This window comes from Scyliorhinus canicula, chromosome 5, assembly GCF_902713615.1.
Source record: "Scyliorhinus canicula chromosome 5, sScyCan1.1, whole genome shotgun sequence".
Lineage (NCBI taxonomy): Eukaryota > Metazoa > Chordata > Chondrichthyes > Carcharhiniformes > Scyliorhinidae > Scyliorhinus > Scyliorhinus canicula.
In genome coordinates, this window is record NC_052150.1 from 92752153 (window position 1) to 92771678 (window position 19526).

The following is a 19526-nucleotide window of genomic DNA, read 5'->3' on the forward strand; positions in this document are numbered from 1 at the left end:
CAGGTGATGAGCAGACCATTGGGCCTTGGATTGCTAATTAGAAAGTAATGTGTGGCACACAATGCAAGACAATGAAAATCTCCAAATGCAGAGAGTCTAACCACAGCTTAATGAAGCCTCTTGATTGATTAATTGATTTATTGTCACGGGTACCGAAGTACAGTGAAAAGTATTTTTCTGCGGCCAAGGGAACATACACAGTATGTACATGGTAGACAAAAAGAATAATGGGCAGAGTACATCGACAAATAGTACATTGGCAAATAGTGATTGGTTACAGTGCGGAACAAGGGTTAAACAAAGCAAATACATGAGCAAGAGAAGCATAGGACATCGTGAATAGTGTTCTTAACGGGAACAGATCAGTCCAAGGGAGAGTCATTGAGGAGTCTAGTAGCTGTGGGGAAGAAGCTGTTCCTATGTCTGGATGTGCGGGTCTTCAGATTTCTGTATCTTCTGCCTGATAGAAGGCGTCTGGAAGAAGGCAAAGCCTGGGTGGGAGGGGTCTCTGACAATGCTGTCTGTCTTCCTGAGGCAGCGGGAGGTGTAGACAGAATCAATGGGATGGTAGCGAGCTTGTGTGATGCATTGGGCTGAGTTCACCACAGTCTGCAGTCTCTTGCGATCTTGGGCCGAGCAGTTGCCATACCAAACTCTGATGCAGCCGGATAGGATGCTCTCCATGGCACATCTGTAGATGTTTGTGAGAGTCAATGCAGACATGCTGAATTTCTTTAGCTTCCATAGGAAGTAGAGACATTGTTGGGATTTCTTGACTGTTGCATCAATGTGAGTGGACCAGTACAGACTATTGGTGATGGTGACCCCCAGGAACGTAAAGCTATCGACCATTTCCAGTTCGGAGCCATCCATGTAGACCGGGGTGGGGGGGGGGGGGGGGGGGGGGGGGAGCGTGCTATGCTTCCAGCTTACAACAGTGACTACATTTCAAAAGCACTTTGTTAACTGTAAAACATTTTGATACATCTGGTTGTCACGAGAAGCACGACATAAACGCAAATCTTTCTTTTTATTTTGCTTTTATTAAATGGCATCCTAAGGTCATCAGGGACCAGAAACTCTACTGGCCTATTACAAGTACATGGCTACTAAAATGGATCAGAGGCTAAATATTCTGTGACAGACAGTTATATGGGAAAGCTTGGTATAGAGGGTTATGGGTCACATGCAGGCAACTAGGAGTAGCTTAGTGGTAAAAATTGGGTGGGATGGACAAGTTGGGCTGAAGGGCCTGTTTTCATGCTGTAAACCTCGATGACTCTAAATGCCTCCACTCCTGATTGTCCAAATCCACTCCCACCATCTACAAGGCACAAGTCAGAGGTATAATGGGATACTCTCCATTTGCCTGGATGGATACAACTGCAGCAGCATTCAAGAAATTCAACATCATCCAAGACAAAGCAATCCTGCTACATAAGAAATTAATTTACCACTTAAACTTCCATTCTTCCCACTGTACACCTGAGTTTCAATATGTATTATTCACAGGATCACCTGCAGCAACTTATCAAGGCCTCTTCACCACCTCAAAAAAAAGCCCTGACCTCCCCTGAAACCTCAATTATGTGTGTTAAAAATTCAAGTGCCCTCGAAAACAGGTGAAGGAGTTGTGATTTGTGGTAATCCCGACCCACCGACAGGAATGCAGACAGCAGACAAACATTGTCCAGCTTGCTAATTACAATGATTAAGATGTATAGCCCATAATGCACTGCTGAGGAGTGGCTGCAAACCTCAGTAAGTGGTCCAAAGCACCATCTAAAGTTCGCCTTCACTTTTGGCTGCTGGAAATTGTGGAAGATTTTATGAGCAGAAAGAGGAGTGCGATAGGCCAAAGAGCATATCCCAAGGTTCTGAGATATAACACTAGTGCAGGAGGAGAGAGCTCTTCTTCTCTGACGGGCAAGCAGGCTCTCTACAGAGACATGGCAGTGCCAGCTGTTCCTCAATTCAAGGATGACATCTGTTCAAGCAGACAGCATTCGGAATCCCATCACACCACTCTGCCAGTCTGCCTGCTATTGCCTATCAACCAGCCAGCCCCAACAGCTGCCACCTATGCTGAGATGGTGCAGTCTGACGCTAGGCCTTCTTGCTGCAGGCTATTTGCAGTCTCACCCACTGAAGGTCAGCTGCCTTCCACCAGCCATGCTGCAGCCATTGGGGCGAGCACTGCAGTGGAGCACTAGGAAAGACAAAGGCATGTGTAAGATGGGCACCAAGGGGATACCCAATGGTGATTAGTTCATTCGTGTGTGCACTATTGGATTTTTTAGTGGATAAGGTTGGTTTGGAATAGTTGCTTTGTGGTAGCTTTTATTTCATCATTGTGGCCAAGAGGGCAGTGTGACAATCCATAATAGAAGTATGGCAAAGTGTGAGGTGCTGTCAAATGGGGATTTGTAGTTGCGTTCACAGGGACCATAGTCAAATGAGGTAATCACATAGAGTCCAGTAGGAATGGGGATGTTCTAGCTGTCGCCTCTTTCCTCCTTTGCTCCTCCCTCTCCTGAGCTATTCACTGTATCCCAGGTGACAGAGCTTTGACCAGGTTCCAGCGGATAGTGCAGATCACCAGAAATTGGGACACAGACTGCATGAATATTGCAAGGGACATCTAGAGGAGTCCAGACAACAGAATCATTGATTCAGCATCCCAGCAGTCTGCTGTGTTGTGTTTTATATGGCAGCATAACCCTTAATTATACACATGCTGGTTGTGTAGTTGGATTGCAGAGTGGAATCATGAGCCAGGTTTAAAGCAGATAACCCCTGAGACCCATCAAATATCATTGGTTTGACAGGGTGGCTGAGAGATGGATAGAACAGCAACTCCTGCAGCATTATGACAGCTGCCAGGACAGCAGGCATTCACAAGCATGATATGCTGAGCGTGGACAGTCACTAACTGCACATTCTGCGCTTGTTATCTTTTACAATTGTGGTATATCTCATTATTTAGATGCAGCACCTCCAAAGCCACATGCATGCATTTAATAATATCGTGCAGCTTAGAAAACCCTGCTATCCTGGCGAAGTTTGTTCATGTTCCGCTTGCAACTGTCTATTCAGACAAAATACAATGAACTCTCCTCTCCTCGCATAAAAATAACATCTATTACCTCTCTGATATAGCACTGAACTTGGAGATATTTTGCCTGCTGTAGTCACATGTAGGCCAGACCAGGTATGGATGGTAGATTTCCTTCCCTAAAGGGCATTAGTGAACCAGATGGGTTTTTACGACAATCGACAATGGTTCCATGGTCATTATTAGACATTTAATTCCACATTTTTATTTAATTCAAATTTCACCATCTGCAGTAGCGGGATTTGAACCTGGGCCCCAAGAGCATTACTCTGGGTCTCTAGTTAAGTAGTCCAGTGACAAAACCACTACACCACTGTCTCCCCGAGCCAGTTGATCTGCAGGCCAGGTTAATCTCAGCATCAAGCTGAGTGGAGTTTAGGCAAAGGAATCTCCAAGTGCGACACATTCAAGACCCAATTGATTTTCCACTGCTCTGGCTATGCCAAAATTGTGCACAGAAATTTAGGATATTATACCTGCTTCACTAGTTTCAAATATTATCAGTGCTATTTTCAGTATTAGAGGGAAGAATTGATCTACAAGTAGCCTATGGATTCAACAGATTTTATTATGTCAATACTAATTCTTTTAAACTTAAACCACCTAGTCAGGCACTCTTCTGCAGTAAATGATGTTATGGTTTTATATCAGGCAGGAAATTAAGGGAGTTTTGATTAAACACCAACTCTAACCATGGGTACCTTCAGTTTTTTTCCGATTCAGTTCTCTGGCATTTATTTTACTTGAGAGTTTTTTTCGGTTTCAATATATTGAAGGATGGCAAATAAAAACAAATCAATAGTCCATGATCAAATAGGTGCATTTGAGCTGTTCAAAAGAGAATGCAATTAATATTTTGGGTTCTTGGATCTCTTTATTGTGTATATAAAGAGACGGAATACAATATTTTAGGCCAGATGAATGAAACTAAATACAACCTTTTGAAAAGATTTGGCTGTAAGCTTCCTCCATTGTGCATGTGAAGTCAGAATAATAGGCTTAAGGAAATGTGAGCACACTTGTTAATAGCAGTTACCAGTGCCAGATCTTTGAGAATGGTAATATTCTAGTTTTCTTGTGGCATGCCGTAAAATTACGGATTCTTTCAGAAAAAAAGTGGCAAATTAATTAAAAACGTCAACCTTACCTGAAGGCAAAGGGCATCGCAGTTTACATTGTTACATAGTGAGAAATGTTGAACAATACATCCTTACACATTTCTAATTTGCCCCAGCCAAAATACTTTGGATTACTATGCCCCACCTTCATCATCCATACATACATACATATAATTCTAGGTCATACACGTATCAAACTACACTTCATAACCAGCATACACTGGAGATTGATTTTTAGACATTAAAATTATGCAGTCGTCTTTATTCTGTTTTGTCAGATATTGGGGGGGCATTCAGAGACTAAGTCCTCCCGCCAGCTGGGAATTGGAATATTTTCACGCTACTGCTAGGAGCGTCAGGGAAGTGCAAATCCATCTATGCAAATGGGCCAGCACGCTGCCCATGTGCATCCCACCCAAGTCCTGATTCCCCAGGCTTGTGATTCGCTGGGGTGGGGACTCCCATTGAAAAGCTGACAATCTGGAGCAACTTTTAAGCTCTCCAATCACCCCAGACTTTTATTCCAGCCAAGAAGATGGCTGCAAAAGACCTGCTCCATGCTTCCTTGATAGGGACATCCACAGGATGCTGGACGCCGTTACAGAGAGAAGGGACACCTTCTTTCCCAGGGTGGAGCAGAGGCATCAGCCAGCTGTACTAAATAAAGCCTAGGATGAGGTGACAGATGCAGTGAGTGCTGACAGCCTCACCAAGAGGACCATGGCATGCAATGCAGGAAGAAAATGAACAACCTCCTTCGAGCTGCTTGGGTGAGTAACCACCTGCATGACCCCAGCATCACGCTCTTCCTTGACAGGCGGCACAGTAGCACAGTGGTTAGCACTGCTGCCTCACAGCACCAGGTTCAATTCTAGCCTTGAGTAACTGTCTGTGTGGAGTTTGCATGCTCTCCCTGTGTCTGCGAGGGTTTCCTCCGGGTGCTCCCGTTTCCTCCACAGTCCAAAAATGTGCAGATTATGTGAACTGGCCATGCTAATTTGCCCCTTAGTCAAATGAGGTAATCACATAGAGTCCAGTAGGAATGGGGATGTTCTAGCTGTCTCCTTTTTCCTCCTTTGCTCCTCCCTCTCCTGAGCTATTCACTGTATCCCAGGTGACAGAGCTGTGACCAGGTTCCAGCGGATAGTGCAGATCACCGGAAATTGGGACACAGACTGCATGAATATTGCAAGGGTCATCTTGAGGAGTCCAGACAACAGAATCATTGATTCAGCATCCCAGCAGTCAAATGACCAAAGATGTGGTTTGGGTGGAGTTACTGGTTTATGGAGATAGGTCAGGACAGTGGGCCTAGATAGGGTGCTCTTCCAGAGGGTTGGTACAAACACGATGGGCCAAATGGCCTCCTTCTGCACTGTAGGAGTTATATGGACCCCTGATATCTGCCCCCTAATCCTTATATGCTAGTAATACTCCAACGGCCAGCATATCACTCTGAACCCACCCTCCAGGGACCCCCAACACATGCCCTTCTCTCTCTCCTTGGCCAGGCGTCTTTCACACATATGCCACTAGCTAGTGCCCCCCCCCACAAACACCATAATACTGGCATGCTGGCAACTCACTATGTCATTTCTGTGTCCCCAAGGATAAAGCAAGCCATAAGGAAACGTCAGAAGATGGGTGTCAGCATGCCCAACATACGGGTACACTCACCCCTTTGAAGAAAGAGCATGGAACGCGCATGGGAGGTCAAGGAGCAAGCACTGGTTGACATGGCGTTCGGCATGCACTGAAGAAATGGGAGTCCAATGCAACGTTATCAAGATGTCTTATCGCAAGTGAGTCTTTCATCTCCCAGAGCACTATCTTTCCCAACAGCTGACCCCATGTCCTTTGTTTTCCAGGATCCCCATCAGTCGGGCTGTCCGGAGTCGCAGCCCCCCTCCCGAGATTCTCCGAATACCCCACAGCAGGCCTGCATGGAAGACACCAACTTCACGACACTGTTTTTACCAGCACCATGCACCTCAGCGGGACATATTAGTAATTAGGCTCCTGAATCACCCTCTGGTGAGCACCACACAAATGCTGCAGCACATCAGGTGGCGGCAGGAACTCCCAAGGGAGCAGCCAGGCGAAGGGCTGCCCAGTGCCATGGAACAGCTGTCGCCCAGACAGATGTAGCGCTTTTGGAAAAAATTAGCCCATCACTGGTGCAGGTGCAGACACAGGGCCAGAATCTACAGCAGGGGTTGTCAGCTACATTCCAGCACCTGCATGAAGTACAGCTGGTCATCGCACACCAACTGTATGGTTAGGGGTGGAGCCCCTTCCTGTTAATGAAGGATATCCCCTGTCGAGCCGGTGCTCTGTGGGCAACATGCATACCATCAATAACCCCTGGACCTGGCACATGAAATGAAAATGAAAATCGCTTATTGTCACAAGTAGGCTTCAAATGAAGTTACTGTGAAAAGCCCCTAGTCTCCACATTCCAGCGCCTGTTTGGAGAGGCTGGTACGGGACATGCCAGCTATGGCAGCAAATCCAGTAGCCTGGGCATCCTGGTGGGCATCGTCCAGGTTGAAGTGGATATAGGTAGCTGCCTGGGCGCATAGGGCATCTGTGACATCACGAATGCACTTGCGTGCAGGCGTTTGCGAAGTCCGCACATGTCCCCACACGACTCCTGAAATGGGCAGCCAGAGGCATGGAGGTTGAGGGCAGCCATAAACCTGATGGCCACTTGGAGTGGGTGTCCTCCTCCTAGCCCTCATGGTGCCAGGTCCAACACCATCTGGCACAGGTGGCTCATCGTCTCCTTGGTTAGATGGAGTTGATGGTGGCACATGCAGTCTGACAACTCCTCTAAGGATGAGCGCCGATGGTAGAAATGTGGCCTAATGTGGCGCCACCTTTGCACCTCGTCCTCGGCCTGGTGGACGGGTGGCACTTGAGCCTAAGCGTTGGCCCTTGCTGTTCTCGGGAAGGTTCCTGTCATGCAGGGTCTTCTCTTGACTGGCCGTGGTCCTCTCACTACCATGCCTCTCTGACGACAGCAGCGGCCAGGTAGACAGCTAGCATGGCAAGCTGAGTTCCAAATTCCATTTCTGTGTTTGAGGGAAGGGGGGGAGACAAAAGTGATGCTTCTCTTGACCATTCAAACCCCCAAATTACATGGTCTTCTTGAATTTGACTGCTCAGCTACCCTCATCACCACCCCACCCCACCAACTCTGTCACCGCCTCCGGCCCCTTCTAGATCATGTCCGAGGTAGGTTCCTTACTCAGAGAGTGGTTAGAGTGTGGAATGGACTGCCTGCTGTGATAGTTGAGTCGGAGACTTTCGGAACTTTCAAGCGGTTATTGGATAGGCACATGGAGCACACCAGAATGACAGGGAGTGGGAAAGTTTGATCTTGGTTTCGGACAAAGCTCGGCACAACATCGAGGGCCGAAGGGCTTGTTCTGTGCTGTACTGTTCTATGTTCTATGACACTGCCACCCCGTCCCCATCAGTGACTTGCACCCGACCCTTGATACATAGAAGATAGGAGCAGGATGAGGCTTTTTGGCCTTCGAGCCTGCTCCGCCATTCATCACGATCATGGCTGATCATCCAACTCAATAGCCTAATCCTGCTTTCTCCCCATAGCCTTTGATCCCATTCTCCCCAAGTGCTATATCCAGCCACCTCTTGAATATATTCAAAGTTTTAGCATCAACTACTTCCTATGGTAATGAATTCCACAGGCTCACCACTCTTTGTGTGAAGAAATGTCTCCTTATCTCTGTCTGAAATGGTTTACCTGAATCCTCAGACTGTGACCCCTGATTCTGGACACACCCATCACTGGTAACATCTTCCCTGCATCTACCCTGTCTGGTCCTGCTGCATACTCCCCTCTCCCAATTTACAACCATTCAGGTAGTCATTTGCCTTCCTGTTTTTGCTTCCAAAGTGAATAACCTCACACTTATCTAAATTATTCAGCATCTGCCATTAATTTGCCCACTCGCCCAACCTGTCCAGATCTTGCTGGAGGATCGCTGCATCCTTGTCACAATTCACCCTCCCACCTAATTTGGTATCATCTACAAACTTCCATATGTTATATTTTGTTCCCTCATCCAAATCATTAATATGTATTGTGAATAGCTGGGGTCCCAGCACCGACCCGTGTGGTACCCCACTAGTTACTGCTTGACAATTTGAAAAGGACCCATTAATCCCTACTCTTTGTTTCCTCTCTGCCAACCAGTTTTCTATCCACCTCAAAACCCAAGCCCATGCGCTTTAATTTTGCACAATAATCTCTTATGCGGGACTTTGTCAAACGCCTTCTGAAAGTCCAAATATACCACATCGACTGGCTCCCCCTTGTCGACTGTACTGGTTACCTCTTCAAAGAATTCCAATAGATTTATCATGATGTGGAGATGCCGGCGTTGGACTGGGGTGAGCACAGTAAGAAGTCTTACAACACCAGGTTAAAGTCCAACAGGTTTGTTTCAAACACGAGCTTTCGGAGCACGGCTCCTTCTTCAGGTGAATGGAAAGGCTTGTTCCAGAAATGTTTATATAGACACAGTCAGAGATGCCCCGGAATGCGAGCACCTGCAGGCAATCAAATCATCAAAGATGCAGAGAGAGAGGTAACTCCAGGTTAAAGAGGTGTGAATTGTCCCAAGCCAGTTCAGTCGGTAGGCCTCTGCAAGTCCAGGCTTGTTGGTGGGGGCCGAATGTAATGCGACATTCATGTCGCATTACATTCGGCCCCCACCAACAAGCCTGGACTTGCAGAGGCCTACCGACTGAACTGGCTTGGGACAATTCACACCTCTTTAACCTGGAGTTACCTCTCTCTCTGCATCTTTGATGATTTGATTGCCTGCAGGTGCTCGCATTCCGGGGCATCTCTGACTGTGTCTATATAAACATTTCTGGAACAAGCCTTTCCATTCACCTGAAGAAGGAGCCGTGCTCCGAAAGCTCGTGTTTGAAACAAACCTGTTGGACTTTAACCTGGTGTTGTAAGACTTCTTACAATAGATTTATCAAGCATGATTTTCCCTTCATAAATCCATGCTGACTGACTAATGCTGCCACTGCAACCCCGTTATCCTCATCACCCGTCCCTGCCAAATGGGGTACGGATGGCTGCCACAACAGGTCTTAGCAATGAGCTCTGTGGCTTCTGTCCTAGTTCTCCCAGTTGGGTTTACTGTGGGTATTCTCATTGTGTGAACCATGTGCCTTCCCGCCAGAACGGTGGCAGCTGGTTGTGCTGTGCCGATGTTCATACTGTGCCGGCATGCAGCTCTTATGCTATGAAACTGGTGTGTGGGCACGTCCTGCAGATGGGAGTCACTGAGGGATTTATCTCTGCTGGTAGTCTGTGCTCGATATAGGGGTTATGACAGGGAGCTGTTCAGGTTTCTCGGGCAGGCACAGGATCCATACAAGCATACCCCCGTGATGCCAGTGGGTGACCAACCTGGAGAAATTGTCTGTTCCTTAGGACTGGGTTGGCTGATAGGTGGTAAAAGCAGATTCAGTCATAACTTTCACGAAGGAATTGGCTATTTCCTTAAAAAGGAAATATTTGCAGAGCTTTGGGAAAAGGGCAAGGAAGGGAGATGAATTGGATTGGTCTTGTGGTGTTCTTTGTGTTGCTTATTTAGGGTGGTTGGTGTAATGTTCCACAAAGACCACAGTATAGCTTTTACTTAAACAAAGCTATGATTTTATTGACATTACTAAACTGGGTTTCAACATTCAGTCCTTCAGAATACAGAATTGATCAATCAATAGCATCTAACTACACTCATCTACTACTAATCTCACTACTGGTGTCAACTATAATATAACCTTCTCAAATTAGCTGTTCTTATGGCCTTCACTAGCTGTCTCCTGCATACTCTCCTCCCCGAAGGTCTAGCATCACTGCTTTACATAGTTGTATGTGCAGCTCCCTCTTTTGGCTACTCTTTACACTACATTAACCCCCGTAATGCTGATAGGTATGATAATACCACAGGTCTTTCAGGGAGCCTGTCCAGGCTTGATGGTCTGAATTACCATCATCAATGTTGTGTAATTCTAAAATTTCATTGAAATATTTCTGAACAATCATTGTTTTATCCAACACAGGAAATGAGTTAAACATCTCCTCCATTGGTCAGCATGAGAACAATTTACAGTCAGTTTAGTGTGCATTGCCAGCAGGGGAGATGCCCCACCAGTAGTATCAGATTGTAAAATAGTCCCTTTAGGCCAACATATCAAAAGTGCTAGAGGCATAATCCATTGATTTGTACTGTCCCTATTTTGCTGCTGACTAGTTTATTACTTAAAGGCTTCTCAGAAAGACGGCTGGTATAGAAAATGGGAAAATTGATACAGTAACAGGTGCTGATATAAACTTGAACTGAAGCATAATGTTGGAGCAAAGTAAAGGAAGCTTTGCTCTGTGTCTTTATCAAATTAATGTAAGTATGCTCACCACTGACATAGGGGCCGGGATTCTCCCCTACCCAGCGGGGCAGGGGGTCCCGGCATGTTGGAGTGGCGTGAACCACTCCGGCGTCTCCGCACCTTTGGGGGCCAAGCCCTCATTGAGGGGCAAGGCCCGCGCCAGAGTGGTTCTCACTCCGCCGGCTGGCGTGAACTGCCTTTGGCGCCACGCCAGCCGGGGCTGAAAGGACTTCGCCGGCCTGCTTAAGTCCGCGCATGCGCGGTGCGTCAGCAGCTGCTGACGTCATACCGGCGCATGCGCAGGGGAGGGGGTCTCTTACGCCTTCACCATGGCGGGTGCAGAAGAAAAAGTGCCCCACGGGCGGGGTCAGATCGCCCCACGCGCCCCCCCCCCCCCCCCCCCCCAGGCCCCGAAGCCCGCCCGCGCCGCCAATCCCGCCGGTAAGAGAAGTGGTTTAAACCATGCTGGCGGGAAAGGCCTGTCCGCCGCGGGACTTCGGCCCATCGCGGGCCGGAGAATCGTCGTGGGGGGCCCGCCAAACAGCGGGGTACGATTCCCGCCCCCGACGAATCTCGGGGGGCGGAGCATTCGGGACACGGCAGGGGCGGGATTGACGCCGGCCCCGGGAGAATCTCCGACCCCCCGGGGGGTCGGAGAATTCCGCCCAGGTTTCCTAAAATGGGGGGGGGAAATCAGTTCCTCAGCTTGGTGAGTGCAAAAAGCCTCAACAGGAAAGAAAATGTCAATATAAAAGCATGGATAGGTAAGGGATAAATTCTGCAAATCTCATCAGCAGTTCAAGGCTTTGTAGAACTTGTCCTATATGGTTCTGTAAAAGAAAATAATAAAAGTATTACCTTTCGCATATTTATGCATCCTGCTATGCAAGTGTGCAGCATCCAGGATTTACCTCATTCTAAATTCCTGATCCTATTTAGGGCCTACAGGGGAAGACTAGATGCAAAGTTATCATCAGTAGAATTCATGAATCCCCTATCAAGGATTCTGGAAGTTGGCCAAGTGCCTCTCATTTAAGTAAAGAAATGGCAAGTGATGAAAATGGTGAGTAATAAGGGAGAAATGACAGGGGGTAGAGGCAAGAAAGTCAAGGTCAGCATACAACTTCAAATAATTAGTTTCAAATTTGCTGAATTTTTATACCAACGTTCATGGAAGGTTAAACTCGAAACAGTGGTAAAACTATTTAGGTCATTTTGCACCTTGTTGGTTGTGCAGGTCTTTAGCCTAATGTATTTAAACTCCACTGCATGGTTTCTAACTAACAATCATTCTCACACTCAGCTGATTTTCTGATTTGAATGGCTGAAAAAATACATGACAAATTAAATTATGAGCAGTGCTGGCCATATTGGAATTTGGTCGACTTGTGTGGAACGATGACCTGCCAAGGATTTATACTTCTACATTGTTTCCAAAGTTCACTGAGCACCACTGCCTTTTAGAAATCTTGGATTTTTTTTTAAAGAGTACTCTGAGAAGAAATGTCTAATGTATATTCAAACATCCTGTTTCCTAAGCATAAATATCTTAACACAAAAATAATCAATTTTCATTCATCTGAGTCTAGTTGTTCAAATAGAAATACAGTAGTTTGAAATAGCAGCCGATACAAAGTTTACACTGCAGATAAACAATTTATAACGGGTAATGCAAACAACTTTTCTTCAGATCACTGATTTCCAAATGTTATTAATCTTACATATCAGTTCTCTGCATTCTGTTTATTTGTTGAGACACACTGCACGTGTTAGAAATTATTTTTCTTTCTTTTCCTGAAGCTTCTCATTCATGGGGCTGAATTATGCAGGGTGCTGTGATCCTCACCATCCCAGCTAAAATGTCAAGGAGAACCCATTCCGAGGAAGAAAGGCTGTCCCCCAGTCACTTAATAGGCTGGAGGTGGAAATTCTGCCCCTCAGGGTCAAGAGATCCCACCTCAGAGAGCTGCTGGCCAATCAGAGACTAGCAGCCCTCAACGTACTGGTAGCACCAGCAGGAGCAGTGGCCATTGCCAGCACTGCACTCAGACACTGAGGAGGTGAGCTAGGATGGATCAGAACTTTGCAAGTGTTAGCAGATCAGCAAAGGGTGTTTGATAGGCCATGGGCCAGGGCAACCTAGGGGGATGGTTACACATTGGGGACCATACCTGTTACCAGTTCACACAGGTAAGCATACTGGGCTGGTCACTCGGCATGGGTCTGTCCTGCCACTGGCAGGATGAGGCCCTTAGGTGGACATTAATTGGTCTGTTGACAGCCAGGGACAGGCAGGTAGCTGGCCGACAGACATCCACTGGATTAATTCATGCCCCCACCTCCTTCCAACAGTGGGGGAACATTCAGTTGAGCTCATGGCAGAAAATGGAGGCAAGTTCCACAATTTAACACAGAGACAACAAGAACAAAAATTGGGAACCTGGACACAGATATCCAGGTACCTGACTCACCATTATTTGGTCTCACCCTGACCTGCATTCTGACCTCCACGTTTGCTCACACTTGTGATACTTATATACATTTTATAAATCTTTCTTTCAGAACTGAAGTAAATTCACTGAATAGGATAAAACTTGCATTTAACTGGAGTGAGTTTGACTTTCAAACAGAGTAGTTAACTTCTGCTAGCTTTCCCAGCATCACTGATTCTGCAACACCTGAGAGTTATAGAACAAGAACAAATCACTAATTTTTTTTATTCATTCATGGGATGTAGGTGTTGCTGGCAAGACCAATATTTATTGGCCATTTCCTAATTGCCCGTGGTGAGAACCACCTCCTTGAACCACTGCAGACTTCGTGATGGAAGTACAACCATAGTGAGATTATGGATGGAGTTCCAGGATTTTGATCAAGTGACAGTAAAGGAATGGTAATATCATACCAAGTCCAGATGCTGTGTGGAGTTCTTATGTGTCTGAAACCCTTGTTCCTCTGGGAATTAGAACTCACAGGTTTGGAAGGCGCTGTCAAAGAGCTGAGCAAATTGCTATTGTTTTGTAGATGGTGCACTCTACAACCGAAGTGCGCTGTTGGTGGAGGGAGTGAATATATACGGTGGTGAATGAGGTGCAGGTGGGCTGTTTTTTCCTGGAGTGTTGTGCTTGAACCACATTCATCCAGGCAAATGGGGAATACTCCATCATCCTCCCGACTTTTGCCTCATAGATGGTGGTCAAGGTTTAGGGAGACAGGAAGTGACATGTTCATGACAGATTTCTCATCTTCTTATCTGCTCTTGTGTTCACACTTTTTGTGGCTGGTCCAGTTAATTTTATAGTCAACTGTGAGCCCTAGGATATTGATGGTGGGGGATTCAGTGATGGTAATGCCATTTCAAGTCAAGTGGAGATGGTCACATTGTCTCCTGTGGTGATGGCCATTAACTTGTGTGGCGTAAATGTTTATGAACCACTTATCAGCTCAAGTTAAATGTTGTCTAGGTCTTTTGCACATGGGCACAGACTGATTCCTTATCTAACGAGTTGTGAATTAAACCAAAATACTGTGCAATCATGAGAGAACATTCCCTCTTTGGACATTATGATGGAAGATCATTAATGAAGCAGCTTGTTGGGTAGATGCTGTATTTTAGCTGTTAGGGGTGTTACAGACAGGAGAGAAAGGGCAACTATATTTATTCCTCTCACCAACTGACCTTAGGCAGAAGGTGTTTTGAATTACTTTTAAAGTATACTGGGGCGTGTTTTCCCAAGCCCTCAGTGAGATCCAAGTTACTGACTCACAGTAAACATGCGTTATGATTAATTCAGAAGGTTAATTTGTTTCACATTCAAAATTCAAGGGAGGAGTGTTTGCTCACACACATACAGTAAGGGGGGACAGGAAAACAAGAGTTTTACAACTATAAATAGTAACGGTCTAAGGGTCACAGAATTGAATATTAGTTCACCTGATTTCCAGAGTCCAAGAAGTCATAGTCCACTGGCCATTTTCATTTCAGTTCCGATGAGTTTCTGGTTGGAGACAACACAAGAATCCTTAACCTGAATGGTGCTGCAACACAATGGAATTTCTCTGATTAGATAACCTGGCAGACTTTGTCGAGTTGGGAGATGGTAACTGACTGCTTGTTGAGCCAAGCTGCTGGAGTCCTTTTCAATTGATGTTAAAACAGCAGCAGTCTTCCTGTGAAGCCAAAGATGCAATATTAAAACAGCCCAATCGGCCAGAGGTTTGGGTCATGTGACATGGCCTATTCATGGTTAATTGCAACTATCAATCAGTTATGTGCTTCTGGCCAGAATTCCATTGTTCCCCCAATGGTTCCCTTTTAAAATGAACCTAGGCAGTTCCAAATGTGAGATGTATCTGTTAACAACTCTGCAGGCATAAGAAGTGTTGATCTTCCTCTTTTGTGATAATTCAGGTTGGGAAGCCAGTTTGTTTGCATGTTATCTGCATTTCTTGCTTACAAGGGATCTGTACAATGGGCTGTGAGACTCACAGGCTGAGTGAGGAATTATTAAGTTCTTGTAACTCGTGGTAGTAGCTCACAGAACAAAGACCCAGTCCTATGATCATGTGACCTGTACGAGCCATTGTTTTTGGTTCAGCAGGAAGTCCATTTTTTAAAATGGCAAAATAACTAAGTTTTGAGGTTTTTTCCATGCCCTTAGCGTCCAACATGGAAAAATTTAGTTAATAATAATCTTTATTGTCACAAGTAGGCTTACATTAACACTGCAATGAAGTTACGTGAAAACCCCGAATCGCCACATTCCGGCGCCTGTCTCGGTACACTGAGGGAGAATTCAGAATGTCCAAATTACCTAATAACATGTCCTTCGGGACTTATGGGAGGAAACCGGAGCACCCAGAGGAAACCCACGCAGACACGGGGAGAACGTGTAGACTCCGCACAAACAATGAGCCAAGCCGGAATCGAACCTGGGACCTATGCTACCATGCTGCCCACGGTTAGGAGGGCAGCTAATTCCTTCTTAAACGCGACAGACGGTTGTTGGGGCCCAAAATCCTTACTGTATCCAAATTGAAATTCTGCGACTTACGGGGCGGGTTTCTCCAATCCGCCATACCAGATTTCTGGTGCGGCACACCGTCGGGATTCTCCGTTTCACCGGCTGGTCAATGGGTTTCCCATTGTGGGGCAGCCCCACGCCATCGGGAAACCTCTGGGCTGCTGGCAAAATGGAGAATGCCGACGGCGGAGACATCAGCCCAGTGTCTCCAAAAGACAAAACGCATTCGCAAATGTTGCATCTTAGTGTAATGGAGGTATTTGGATCTATTTGGTGCTGTTGAGTGCTTCATTCAGGTCCAGCAATTGGCTTTTCCTGGGCAACAAGGGGAAGAGAATTCTAAATATGAACCAGATTATTCCTCATATTCTTAGCCACACAAAAATAAAAGATGAAACTGGTTGTGAGCTGTTTTTGAGCAGCCTCTGGCAGTCCTTTTGAAAACTAATTAGAATTAATAGGTTATGTAGAGTTGAAGAATACAGCACATAGGATCGAACAACGATTTGTTTATTAAAAGCGCCCTCCTGTCTGCAACAGGCAAATGCTGTGGCTGTTCAGCTATCTAGGTGGTGATCACCAGAATATTAGCATAAACAGAGTGGTAAATGGCCCAACATGATTTTCAGGCCATTGCTGCCCATTTATAACTGACATTCACAGTTAAATCATCCCACATTTATTTTAACTCTCCAACTGAAGAGTCAGTTATATTTATAACCATTTATGTCCATCTGTAGTTTGATACGATTTATTTTCATTTAACAGACCATAGAATTGGCACGGTGCAAAAACCCAGTACAGAAATGAAAACAAATTTGAAATGAATGGAAATGAAAATCGCTTATTGTCACAAGTAGGCTTCAAATGAAGTTACTGTGAAAAGTCCCTAGTCACCACATTCCGGCGCCTGTTCGGGGAGGCTGGTACGGGAATTGAATCGTGCTGCTGGCCTTGTTCGGCATCACAAACCAGCTGCCTAGCTCACTGAGCTAAACAGCTTTGTAGCTGAGAGAGGGCCTGCTGGTCTGTTGATGAAGCGTGTGATATAAAATAATTTGTCTATAATAAGGAGAAATCTCTCTGAATTTTTATTTGCATTATTAACAAAGACATCAATCTGCAATTTTTCAGTTTGTAATGGAATCAGAAACCTGTGTTTTTGGACGCTAAGTAAGAAATGTATCCCTAACTTGTGTAAGTGTACAAGAGACAATTCACAGCTACCAAAGAGAACTGACCTGACTAACTGCATCTGGTAATATATTTTGTCACTCAGTCATGGAATTATTGATTTCAATGGGAGAAAATCAGCCAACTATTTGAGTGCACATCGCGGTATTTGTACTAATTCCTATAATTTAAAACAAAACTGTGAATTAAGAGTAAATTTCATTTCAGCTAATGATTTGTTTCTGTTTTTTTCAGTGCCCTTTTCCGTGGTAATTCAGATATTGATCAATTAGGAAAAATTTTCGAGTAAGTTATCGAACTTTTACATTGAATTCATGTGAAGATTGGGGATTGAAACATTGCAATTCTAAGAAAAGGTTTTGATTGCAGTACTTTTTGTCAGAATGCTTTACTTAAATTAATTCTAATGCATTTCTTTAATTTGTAGTCATGTCAACAAAATCATACTCTAAAGGTGTCTCTCGGATTAACAAATTGTGCATATCAGTTTACTTAAGAGTTGCGGGTTTCACAGCTACAGCCAAGCTACCAAGTGCCTTTTCCTTTTTCTATGGTATTATTCTTTCCCTTGGCCTGGATTTTCACTCCTGGGTTGCAAGTGCAAAGTCGAAACATTTCCTGGCTCTGCAAACTTACCCATGAGGGAGTGGCCGGGGGGTTGGATATTTGTTGCAGGTTGGTGGTTGATCTTGGAATGAGTGCAGAGGATGCTCGGTACGGAGTCAGACTAGGCGGAAGGGGAGCTCATTGCACCAGCACTCCATCAAAGTTTTTAAAAATATCTAAAACAGGTCTCACAGCACCCCCCCCCCCCTCCCCTGCAAACACATTCCATTGCCCTATCCATGCCGAACCATGTCACCACACGCCGCCATGGTTCATCATGCCCTCCGTGCATGTTTATCTCCCTCTGTCCACTCCATGACTTCAAAATCTTAATGTTAACTCAGTGCCAACCTATGCCCCCATCTGCCACTGTTTGCCCTTATACCTATCGTGCCAGCACACAAAGTATCTAGCAGGGCAGATATCTCAGGACCCTGTTGAAATTAAATGAAATAAGTTCCAAGTATCTATCCCAGATTTAGTTTTTGATATAAAAACATTTTCATAAAAACCCTTATAATACATTTACATTCCTTCAACTACATTATCCCTTATAGCAACATTTCAGTCAATTGCATAATTCCTTTGTTTAAAAAAAGCAATAGAATTCATAGTCCCATTTCAAAGAGCGCCGCCTCTGCCATGGCCGCCATTTTGAAGTGGGGTGGTCTCCTCTTGCCATCCCGCCACATCACCACGTCTTTTCGGCACTCAGTCACGAGTGCGAAAGCAGTCGGCCAAGAAATTGGCGGGGAGGGGAGGGTTGATGCCACTTGAGGTGCCCTCCAACCTGGAGTGTCTGCTGCCAGGATGCCAACCTCACTTTGTATCCTTCAATTATCTACAGCAGTTGCCTTTAAGCATCCCACCTGGTTGCCATTGGTCCTGGTGCCAGCCGCACTCCCCCTCTCAAAGGCCTCATTTACCCTATCTGGACGTGTTTCACAAGGGCTGGCCCTTGATGGACCAGCCAGCATAATATTATGGACTTTCCCGATCTCCCATGGAACTGGAAAATGTGGTAATCTCCAGACCCACCTGCCTGTGCACAGATCGCACATAAAATTCTCGCCATAAATTCCAAATTCAGGAGTTGATGGCATTTTCTGCATGTGTTTTCTAGGATGTACAAAGTGTTCATGAGTTCCCCCATGATATAGGATATTCATGAGATAGACTCCGGCTCTCAAGACACATTTGTTAACTGAAGCTAACACCAAAACTCTAACCACTAAAAATACCAACCCATAAACTAAATATTTAAACTAACGCTAACCACAAATATGTATCTTGAATATACCTATAATTCCTCAAATTCACGCTTGATTGTGACCATTTCAGATGTACTGTCTGTGGTCATTTGCAAATATTCCCTCTCCTGCACTGTTTTTATGCTCCTAAATTTCTTCTTTGATAGAGGCAAAGAGCTAGGGAGGCAGTGTGATGAGTTGAAAGTAAGACTCGTGTAATTTATGACATTAACCCTTGGCTGGGATTTTGCAGTAAAAATATAGTGGCACCATCAGTGATCACCATTATTGAGGAGAAAATCGGACAGCAGCTTTGTCACCTACACATTCTCAGTTAAACATGGAGATCAGAAGGTTGCTGTCTGAGTTGCTCTGCTCCTCCAGACATTTCACAATAACCTGTATCTTGGCATTCAAAATCATGAGTGTCGTGATGTGGTGGCCTTTATTGCTAAGTAGAGTGGATTACAAAAGTAGGAAAGCTTCATTGTGATTCTATGGGCAGTGTATTGGCAAGACCACATCTAGAGTATTGTGTACAATTATGATCTCCTTATTCAAGTCAGGATATATTTGCATTGGGAGGAAGTCAGAGAAGGTTTGCTAGATCGATTCCTGCGATGAAGGGGTTGTCTTATGAAGAATGTTTGAGCAGATTGAGCCTAAACTCACTGAAGAATGAGAGGTGATGTTATTGAAACATGGAGGATTCTGAGGAGAATTGAAAGGGTTGATGCCGAGAGGACTAGAACTGGGATCTGTTGCTTCTGTATCAGTG

At 45.3% G+C, this 19526-nt stretch overlaps 1 protein-coding gene across 11 annotated transcripts in view; it reads left to right on the plus strand.

Moving 5' to 3' along the window:
• The window catches only part of cdk6 (cyclin-dependent kinase 6), a 352894-nt gene that overhangs the window by 325964 nt on the left and 7404 nt on the right, over nucleotides 1–19526 (plus strand). For all 11 annotated transcript variants that reach the window (XM_038797366.1, XM_038797367.1, XM_038797362.1 and 8 more), the window contains exon 6: nucleotides 17127–17177. In XM_038797366.1, coding sequence (XP_038653294.1) covers nucleotides 17127–17177 — 51 coding nt within the window. The remainder of the gene's footprint in view (nucleotides 1–17126; nucleotides 17178–19526) is intronic.